Genomic DNA, 11,428 nt, shown 5'->3' on the forward strand with positions numbered 1-11,428 from the left:
ATAGTATATAAATAATGATAGAAAAGAACTCGCACCATCTAAAAGACGAAACTTACTTCAATATTGTTTTTTTTTTCCCTGTTTCTAGAAGGTGATGCTCCTCGGTCCCAAGTCAGTGGTCTGTAATTCAGTGGTTTTCGTTCGTTTTTGTCTGTCATTTTATTTTTTCTTTTATTTGTTTTTGTTTAATAAATCAGGCACTTGGTTTTCCCGTTTGAATTGTTCTCATTTTTTTTTTTATAAAGCTGACTATATGGTTTTTATTTTATTAATTGTTGAAGGCATAACGTTTGACTTAAGTTGCTTACATAAACGTGGGTTGTTCTATGACGGATAGTTGTCTCATTGCAATCATAACACACCTCCTTCTATTTATGTACGTGCCTATTTAGTCATTATCACAAATGAACTACATTGTTCATTAACAACATGATTTTCGGTCAATTTCAGTGTTTTTTCCGATTTATTTGGAACCTTAATGCTCCAAGTTAGACGGATATCAGAAAATAACATGAACATAAGCTCAAGTTCTCCTTTTATTTGTGCAGAATATATGTATGGTACATATGTATTGTCGAGAAATGTACAGACAAAAGAAACAGGATGAAAACAGTTTCATATCGGGCTGCTCTTCTGCTCCTTAGCGAGTACAGATATACAATATACACTCAAGTATACATTATATTGTTAATTGGGAGTAAAATTGATAATCGGTCTAATCATAATACTATAAAAACAAAAACAACAAAGATTTAACAAAGTCTCTATGTAGTTAAGTTTACAACTAAATATGGTTGTTAGAATCGCACTATTATATGGAATCTATTTCATTATATCAAAGTAATAATAATAATTTAATTTCAGTTCGGATGGAACCGCAACAATAAGAACGACAGCTCCTGACACAATAACAGAATGGATTGCATCAGCATTTGCTGTTAATCCCATGTCGGGTCTCGGTGTTGCGGCAAATACTGCTAATGTAATCAATATATTTTACGTGTTTACAATTAAATTGAATTCTGATTTTAAAGACAAAGGTCTGTTTATAAATCGTTGTTATTGTCTGGATGTCATGAAGATCTTGTATACATTTTGCACAAACTCAGAATTCATAACATTTGTATTTTTGGTAAAAGAGAAAATTACGTATAGGAAAAAATATGACTACTTAAATTGTAGAAGAAAAACGTTTTCAAAACAATTTTCAGTATTTAACATCTTAAGTTATGTCAATATAAAATTTTTAAAGCAGCACAATAATTTTACATAATACAAACATAATTGTTGGTAGTTTTTATCTTTATCAATTCAAGAGCAATACTTATAACACTTATACAACTAGTAAAGATAATACATTCTATTTCAGTTAACAACTTTCCAAAGGTTTTTCATGCGTTTTGAACTTCCATTTTCTGCCATACGAGGTGAAATTATTATAGTCCAAATCACAGTTTTCAATTACTTAGACCAAGATCAACAGGTAAATTTTCATTAGCTTTGCTTTTAAATATCAAATTTATAAGTTAATGTAAAAGTATATTTGATCATTGATTTTAAATGTTCTCTGATAATTTAGATGCGACTAATATTTGAATATCATAAATGCACTTGGTCATTACTTTAATCTGTATGGATAACGTTGTTTGTACGACTTGGCCCACAGCAGAGCTATAGAAAAACAGTACAATTACGGGTGTTACTTGGACACTTTTTATGAAGTTACACGGACACCTTAGATTGAATAGAGTCACGCGTGCATTCACTGAGTTCATGGGCACTTTATCGTACACCTTATGACCTAATTAACTTGTTTTATAAATATGATTTATATGAAAAGTGTTCATAAAAATGTTAATTATAAAAAAGCTAACTATGTCCCAAAATGCTTAAATCAAATGAAGTGTCTACGAAGTTACTGACTGCAAGAGTGACATCAACCATAAAATGTTTCCATGTACAAACCTCTCGTGGGTCTGCTTAGCAGGTAAGCTAATATCTTTTAAATCGTCTAAGTCGAACTATACGGAGGATTTTCCCCATCAAGGCATTTGTTTAGTCGAATTGTGATAGCACAAATCAGTCTAAATATATGCATGGTAAATGAAAAATAGATTGTGTTACGTGATCAATACTTGGGTCTACTCGAATATCACATTACTATAACGAGCATGAAAATAAACGAGACAAAATAAATTTTTATTGATTGAATGTTATTCCCCATAAAACAGAGAAATAGTCTTTTTTATACTTATATAGTTTGTTCTTTATTTTATTTATTTTGACAATATTTATGCATGTTGTATGAAGTTTGTCTGATTACTCTTCCATATTGCATACGTCGTAGAATTTTTAAATGTCTCAAATCTCTTATTCATATTTTGTTGTTTATTTTCTTTGTTGTTTATTTTCTTCTTTTTTTTTTCTTTTTTTTTCTTTTTTTTTTTTTTTTTGGAGGGGGGGTATAAGCCATGGAAGGGGGCAATCCTCTACTTTCAAAATGGGGGATTGAGGAGGTAAAACATATTTCTTTGACTGTGTTTGTACGTTTGTATGCCTTTTATCTAGGTGTGGAAGGGTTTATATAAATGCAGGGGCGTTGGAGCCGGGAAAGGGGACCATACCCGCATTATACCTTCAAAGATGAGGGGCAAAACTATAAGATCCCCCACTTTTGGCTATTTTTTTTTGTTATTAAAATATACAGTAGACTATTTCTAGACACATTCAACGTTTCCATTCTCAATTTCGTTAGACTATTATGATAGAAAATAAAGATTAAAGTCCTTTTTTATTGTCATTTAAAAAATCCCCGCACTGACCTGACTACTCTTGCAGAAAAAACTATACGACAACGGTTGTTACCGGCCTGTTTTTTATAAACAAATGATAATGTTTGACCTTTGTCAAGTAGACACAACGGACGTAAATAAATCAAACATTCAAGTTATACATATAGATAAATATCAATATATATATAGCTGCTGTCGTCCAGGGTGAAAAAAGGAGGCATGAAGACAAAAAGCTAGCTAGACAGAAGATGTCATCAAACGTTATTCATCATTTAAGTTTGGAACTATTCTCGATTGTCAGATACATATAAATTGAGAGGTGGTCATACCTTGAGTGCAGATATATCACATTTCATTTCCGATCATATCTTTATTTTGAATTTGTGATGATCTAGGTAACATTTTCTTTTCCAAGTACCCGTTTTTTCTTTTATTCATATACTCGAAAGTGTGCAACTAGGCAGACATGTTAACCTTTCTGGTCATATCCAGGCGTCCCCAAATATGATGTTGCATTATTTCCCGGGGTTGTTAAATACAAATCAACTACCATTTCCAAGTTTAAATAAGTGCAAAATGATAATACTTGCGTATTTTAAAAATTCATCACATGGAGATTCTTACGCTATATGAACTTTCAGGTTATTTCTATATCCTTGTAAACTTAATATGCAATTTACCTCCAGGTTTCTGTGAAGCTTGCTAACAATGTAAACTTTACCTTTGTTGATGCAAACGGAAACGACTTCAATCCAGGCCCAGACGGATGGACAAAGGTAACTGTGTTATGATTGTAGCACCAAGTTGTTGCATAAATCATTTAATAGTTTGAAAACCCTTAATTATGATTAGCGTATAGTATCAATGAATATGTATACCAATTATCATCATTTATAAAACATCAAAATACTCAAGCAAGAGTGTTCTTTTATAGTGTTTTTCTATATTAGAAAATGCCGGTACCAAGTCAGGAATATGACAGTTGTTATCCATTCGTTTGATGTGTTTGAATTTTTTATTTTGCCATTTGATTTGGGACTTTCCTTTTTGAATTTTCCTCGGAGTTCAGTATTTTTGTGATTTTACTTTTTACTGCACGTTTATCGTATCGATTTTAAGTTATTGTTGTGTACAGTAAGTGACCTATATTTGTTAACATCTTTGTCATTCTATCTGTCGCAGATGGTTGTCTCATCAGAAATTATACCATATTTCCTTATCTTTGTATTCATTAAGTTTGTTCATTTTTATTTATTCAAACTATTAGTTGTTTTTTTTATTATCGTTCGTTCCTTATACACTCCTTAAATTTAATATATAAAGAGAGGAAGATGTGGTATGATTGCCACTGGGACAACTATCCACTAGAGACCAACCAACCGTCCCCCTAACAGTGGTGTTACAGCGCAACATAAGAACAGATTGTAAAAATCAATTGTTAATGAATTAACCCGAAAGATCATCCAGAAGAACAACATAATACAACTCACATAAAAACAACAAACAAAAATCACCAATTTAAGAGTTTTTGCAGTTATTGATTCTCTCAAGAACATCCCCGTTAAAAATAATATGTAAAATGCCATTTTTGGTAATGCTCAGATACAGCCAAAATTTCAAATCTGTTTATCTATGATAAGTTTGGTATACGTTTTAAGTAATTTGGTTACGAAATCCCTGACTAAATACTGTACAAGTTATAGACGAATAATATGCACTCATATCTTTAATGTCCCTTCAGACACGTGTATATCGAACATGTTTCTACCTTTTATCCAGAAGAATTGATGATCGTTTTGTAAATGATTGCAGTCTGTGTTTGTGATGGGAAACAGTGTTGAGTCTGTGTACTTTCCTCTTAAACCAACTGCTCTTGGTAAAATACTTTTGGACGGAACCGCAAGATCTACTATAGGTGCCGATGCTGTACAGCGTGATTTCCTGATAGAGGTAATTTAAATATTTATATAAGCAGACCGATCATTAAAATTTACCACTATTTGTTGCTTTAGGTGTAGCAGCACTAATTCGGGCCGTGTCACAAAATATATATACCAGAAAGTGCTACATATTAAAAAAAAAATAGCATTTACGCGTAGGATTAATTTTAAAAGTATAAAGAATATCTTAGATATTTTGGTTTCAAATTAAAGCTGATGAATGGCCGCTTAACATTGTAGAACATATTTTGACTAATAAATTTGCATTATGTAAACAAATTGCTTGAAATTAAAAAAGAAGGGTATAGTATGCCTGCTTCTCAGAACTGAAGTACCTATTTTGATACTTCCTATGTTCAATGAACCAGTACGCTCTTGTTTTCAATCAAAGGTATGTTGATTTTTTTCAGCACAAGACCAGTTTAGGTAGTGCATGGACATATAATGGCTTTTACGTTATTTGAACATAAGACAAAAAAGCTGTGGATGCCTGAAATTAAAAACAATTGTGTGCCTTCAATTTAATTCTTGAATTTCTTTTCTTTGCGTCTGGAACTAAGTCTTAAGATATGAAAACATGTTGGAACGTTATAAGAATTTTTTTGATCTGTGAAATGAATAATGAGATGACAGATAAAGATCTTATTTTTGATAAAACCTCAATTTGAAACCAAACATGATGATACATTTCAAGTCAATGAACATTTTGTGACTTGTTCTTGTATTTAACATAATCTTTTCTTCAAATCTGATAGAGAACGGCTTCCCATGTAGTAAATTAAACATAATCGGTTACAACCACAGTAAATTGAGTAAATGTAAAATGATGCTTTAAATCACATATAGGTAATTCAAATTGTAGGCAGAAGGTATAAAACAAAACTACAACGTTCCATTACTTATTGACCTCCGACAAGGAGGAAGGTTTAGAGAGACCATTCCTTTGTCTTTCCCGCCAAATCTTGTTGAAGATTCAGAATTTATCAAAATCCAAGTGATTGGTGAGTATGAAATATAATTATATTAAAGTATAAATATTCATTTCAAAACAGTATTCTTTATATATATATATATATATATATATATATATATATAAAGAGTTTCAATTATTGATTTAACTTCGAGTATTCTTTAGAAGTCTTGCTATTATGCAATAAAAAGTAACAAGAAAACTGGTAAACTGAAATACGTTTAAATGAGGCAATCTTTCAAAATCAAAAAAAGATTGTTCCATTGCTGTTTATACAACATACCAAATACATGGTTAAACGATAAAAACAAACCCATTAAAGAAAAATTAGTCAGAAAAAAAAATAGTAAATATATTGTGTTACTTGAAAATTACTAGAATATATTACATCCAATCACAACAAAAGTCCAAACGTCTGAAAAGACCAATGTTTGTCAGGATTTGCATGATCAATTACTAGACATTTCAAAAAGCATGACGTATGTCTTAATTTTTCTTGACAAATTTTGAAATGTATTAAATTTGTATAAAATTTACTCGACATATTCTCGACATTCCGAATACTGTCTTAAAATTTCTTGACAAATTTTTGACATTTGAATACTGTATTAAATAAAATTTCTCGACAGGTTCTCGACATTCTTTTTTTTTTCTCAGTATGGCTTTACATACTCAGAACATTTTGAATTGTGTCTTGAAGTTACTTGACAATTCTGAGCTTTACAAATCATGACCAATATACATGATATATATTTTGCTTAATTTCTCTATTTAGAATATACTGTTATTTCAAGCTAAACTTATTACAACAAAATAAAAAAATTGGGCATGTAAATATTTTAAAAATTAAAAAAAAGTGGGTATGTAGAAATTTTTATAAATACAAATATTAATATGAAAATATTAACAGATACAAATGTGAGTATTATAATAAAAACGAATTTAAATGTGGGTTTGTAAATAATTACATTTGTTGATTTATTAATATTATAATTAGGTTCTAAATGATTGAAATAAATCATTTTGTATACATATTTCATTTTTCGTGCATACTATTCAATGTTAACTTGGTAAATAAACAATTCTTGTACCAAAATGCTTTTTCTTTATAATTTAGCAATGTATTATAATATCCTAATTCTTCTAAGTTTATTTTATAAATGAATACAAAACAGCGTAACAAAGTTTTAGACTGTCAGGAATGTGTCGATACACAATTCAGACAAAATTTACACTGTCGAGATAGTGTCAGCATATTAAAACATCTTTAAGACTGTGTCAATATATATTCAGACATCTTTAAGACAGTTCAACAATGTGTCGAGCCATATCGAGTCAAATTTGGGCACTTTTCAGACTGTCGAGAAATGTTTAGACAATGTTAATACTGTCAAGATGTATGTCGAGTAAAATCAAGTAATGGTACAGATAGTCCAGAGTAGTATCTAGAATCTAGGTTGTTATTTAAGACAAATTCAGACTTTGTCAAGAAATATTAGAAAGAATTCAGACAAAAAGAGAATGTAAAGTAAAAATTCATGCAAATTCAAAAAAAAATTGGTCTTTTCTGGCTTTTGGACTTTTGTAGTGAAATGCATTATCACAGATAAAGGACTAACTTACAAATTCACCTTCCTATGCCATTAAGTATGTTGCACATTTGTAAGTGACGCCTTAATCCATTGTAAAGTCAAACACATTGCCATTCACTTGATACACCACAATTTCTGAATGTTTTCATTATGTTTATTTCTCGTATTAACATCTGTAAACCAACGTAACATTAATCTTAAAGAACAAAATTAACCAGAAGCGTTACATATTTTTCACAGGTGACCTATTAGGGTCAACACTAGCGGGACTGGAGGATCTTCTTCAGATTTCATACGGTTGTGGAGAACAAAATATGATTAGATTTGCTCCAAATGTTTACGTCAGCTCATACCTGAGAACAACAAACAGACTTACGAATGATGTAATAAATAGAGTTAAAAGCATTTTAGAGGGAGGTAATGCTAATATATATATAAAGAGCTATTAGACCAACGTACAAGATTAGGAGGGCGTTATTTGCCTAAAAGGGGGGAAAATAACTGCACTTTTGTTTTACAACTTATACAAAAAAAAGATACTTCTGTCTTTCAAAAAGGGTGGGAGAATATACGCCCTCTACTCCCAATCTTTTGAATCCGCCACTAGTATATTCATTCATAACCAACTAAAACGTATGCAGAATTCGGGTTAAAAATTAGAACATTAACCTATGCTTGTTTTCATTTAACGTTGTACAGTTTAACTATATCATCATCGTTTTAAAAGTATTGTTTAGGAAAAAAAAGTTGAACGGGATAAAATCAGGAATGAATGTTTCAACAACAATCTATTGTCTGAATGTTCTATGGGTTTTAGCAACCAAAATTTACGTTCGATTTTCGACTTGTATATAACAGCGATAGTCGTAAATGTTTGACCGGTGTTAAAAAATTGAGCTGATCCCTTGGAATTACTACAAATTAAACATATGTGTTTAGATGATATTAACTGATGTCTCGATGTGATTTCAAAAAAACGACATACACAAAAAACAAGTATGGTATTGTCATTCTTTTATCATTGGAAGGTTTTCTTTGATAATATGAAATGCTGTAATCATTAAAAAAGATCACTTTAGCAGTACAACTGTCATATTAATCATGATTATTTTTACAAATTGGCATTTTGAAATTCCAGAAACTTTGTCGTTTATATTTTGTATATTTTTCATGAACTAGTTGATTCTAAGGATTATTTTACATGTGACCTACAACCGTCATTAGTGTCTTGTGTCTACGAGGTGTCGTATAAAACATAGTTTGCTAAATAAAATATTACTTTACGCGATTACAGAATTTATTCGTTTGTGTTGCTGTAACACCACTGTCCTAGCTTAGGGAAGGGTTGGGTGCACGCATACACATGTTTAATCTTGCAACTTTCTGTATGAGTCTATCCCAAGTCAAAACCTATAATTTAGTGGTTGCCGTGTTTTGCTTTATATTTTTTCCGTTTATTCTTTTGGACATAATCAATCCTTTAGTTTTCTCGTTTTCTCGTCATTTTAGAGCCATTTTATAGCTTCCTATGATGTATTGGTTTTGCCCATTGCTGAAGGCCATATGATGACCTATAGTTGTACTTCTACGCTATTTGGTCTCCGGTAGAGAGTTGTTTTATTGGCAATCATATCTCACTTTCTTATTTTAACATAACTAGCGTCTTTACAGAGCATTCTTCATATTTAGCAAATAATAATAATAAATAAACAAGTTGCACTTTTTATTAAAGATCTCTTAAACAAATTGCATGCAATTTATCAACATTATTCTCTTAAATAGGTTACCAAAGAGAACTTTCATATGTTCATGACGATGGATCTTTCAGCGCTTTTGGAAATAACGATAAAAGTGGAACTACCTGGTAAGGTTTTTTTTTTATCTGCATGTTATGAAATCTTTAACCCATCGTATACTAGTACTAGAACTAGTATAAATGCAGAAACACACACCAATAAAGGAAAATAATAAATGCAACAACAATGACTGATGATGATGATGATGATGATGATGATGATGATGATGATGATGATGATGATGATGATGATGATGATGATGATGATGATGATGATGATGATGATGATGATGATGATGATGATGATGTACATGAACATGATGTAAATTTGAACCCTGACACGCTGAGGGGAATAATTAACGTTTGTGTTCACAAAAATAATAGTCTATATCAATCTTTACAATAGGGGGTATATATCAAATACCATTTACGTCCAGTCGTTCGTCGATCTGTTCGTCCGCCCGTTTGTAAAACAATACTTTTTTTTACACTTTGTTTCAGAACTACTATCAGAATGATTTTATATTTGGTCACCAGTTCACTAGTGCTGAGTCGTCACGATTGTGCGCTTTTCGCATGTCAGAAACATACATCCTGTTTTCCGATACTTTGACATACGAATGGGGTATGTTACGTAACGCGTGTATTTTTGTTCAGATTCTGAGCTGTCAAGTTTTTTTTCTGTTACTCATAATGCTGAGTGCCTGGCAGGGAGCAGCAAATACCAGTTTTCAGGTCGATGGTTTTACACGACCGGGGATTAGAAAAATAACTTCTCTCATTCCAGGCAAGCACGCTTCTATGAAACGAACGAGGTGGTTAAGAAATAAACGAGGTTGTAAGACAAAACAAAGATTAAACCAGTGGCATTAAAAAACAGATGATATTAAAAGTTGACGCTCAGAAAATAACAAAGAATGTATGAAAAATAAATATTTGGTCTCTGGTAGAGAGTGTTTTCGTCGGCAATCAGGCCATCAGTTCGTATATTTACATTGTTATTTTTCAATGTTTTAACAGAAACAAACTTTCGATTTCATAGGTTGACTGCTTTTGTGATCAAATCATTTTCACAAGCTGTAAGTTTTACCTATATTGACATCAACGTCATATCAAAGGCTGTTCAATGGATTATAAAGCAACAAGAAACATCCGGTGCCTTTAATGAACCAGGAATTGTTCTTCATAAAGAAATGCAGGTACAATAACATGTGTTGATTAAATTCTTTATGATAGCCATAAAAAAAACTATTTTATAATTTTTAGTACCAATCTTTCATTGTCATGCTAAAAGAGTAGTTTACCTTATTTACCTCTTTTGCATTACCTGCACATGTAGTTAAAATAATGTAATACCACATTAAAAAAAAGAAAACAACACGTTATAAATTTCAAGCGTCCGAAACGCTTTTATGGATATATCTTCATCAGGAAATCTCAAAGCCAAATATATAAAAGCCAATAATGTATAAAGAACCAAAACAGTTGGAGAGTGACCAAAAAGGACCTGAAAAAGAGCAAAATCTATCTAAGGTCAACTTTGCCTTAGGGAGGTGAAACCTTTGTTTTCTTATGATTTCAAAATTTATTTATGCATACTTTTAGAAAGGGTTGTTTTAAATAATGTCAGTACGGACGTTCTGACTACTGAGCTGATGACACACTCGGGGATTGATAGCATACCAGCAGAGGTATCGACGCAGTGCTGTAAAATATGAAAATAACACTTTATAAATTTCATTCGTTCGAAACGCTTTTCTGGATTTATCTTCATCAGGAACATAACTTCAATTTTATTTGTGTCAAAAAAACTAATATATTAAAAAAGCTGTTTTTACTTTTATTGTTTTGTTTTTGAAATGCATTGCTAGTCATTTATATTCATGTCGTGTGCTTTTAGAAAAAACTTTAACACTTTTCTAATACACATGTACGATTGAATTTGCATGACATTTGCATTTTAACAGATAAGGAAATTTGCGGTTATCTGCATACAGTTAGCTCCTTAATTTCTAGAAATAGAGCTTTTGTATTTTATAACTTCCATCCTCTTTGTTTTGAAATTCAGGGGCCAAAATGTAGCCTTGTCATACCTTCTAGAAATCCTGATTATATACTATATTGTGATTGATTTTACATGTTATTGTAGTTATGGCACTACATTTAACTGTAATACACAGTTCATACTGATTTTTTCCCGTTTTTAAGGGTGGATCTGTGTCTAGTAAAAGGAGTCTGACTGCATTTGTACTCATTGCACTTCTTGAAGCACGAGATAATAAACAAGTGTCCACAGCGGTAAGTAATCTTAAAGCTAATTAATTCAATGTAATCTCCCT

At 31.2% G+C, this 11,428-nt stretch overlaps 2 protein-coding genes across 2 annotated transcripts in view; one reads left to right on the forward strand and one right to left on the reverse strand.

The window, feature by feature from the left end:
* Nucleotides 1-11,428, reverse strand: part of LOC127709690 (uncharacterized) — a 251,157-nt gene that overhangs the window by 189,487 nt on the left and 50,242 nt on the right. The window lies entirely within an intron of this gene.
* LOC127709689 (CD109 antigen-like) overlaps nt 1-11,428 on the forward strand; it is a 71,182-nt gene that overhangs the window by 43,201 nt on the left and 16,553 nt on the right. Inside the window, exons 19-27 of the mRNA XM_052215316.1 lie at nt 865-982; nt 1,370-1,483; nt 3,479-3,568; nt 4,605-4,742; nt 5,595-5,733; nt 7,535-7,711; nt 9,077-9,158; nt 10,132-10,288; nt 11,298-11,387. Coding sequence (XP_052071276.1) covers nt 865-982; nt 1,370-1,483; nt 3,479-3,568; nt 4,605-4,742; nt 5,595-5,733; nt 7,535-7,711; nt 9,077-9,158; nt 10,132-10,288; nt 11,298-11,387 — 1,105 coding nt within the window. The remainder of the gene's footprint in view (nt 1-864; nt 983-1,369; nt 1,484-3,478; nt 3,569-4,604; nt 4,743-5,594; nt 5,734-7,534; nt 7,712-9,076; nt 9,159-10,131; nt 10,289-11,297; nt 11,388-11,428) is intronic.

Source organism: Mytilus californianus, unplaced genomic scaffold, assembly GCF_021869535.1.
Source record: "Mytilus californianus isolate M0D057914Y unplaced genomic scaffold, xbMytCali1.0.p SCAF_7, whole genome shotgun sequence".
NCBI lineage: Eukaryota > Metazoa > Mollusca > Bivalvia > Mytilida > Mytilidae > Mytilus > Mytilus californianus.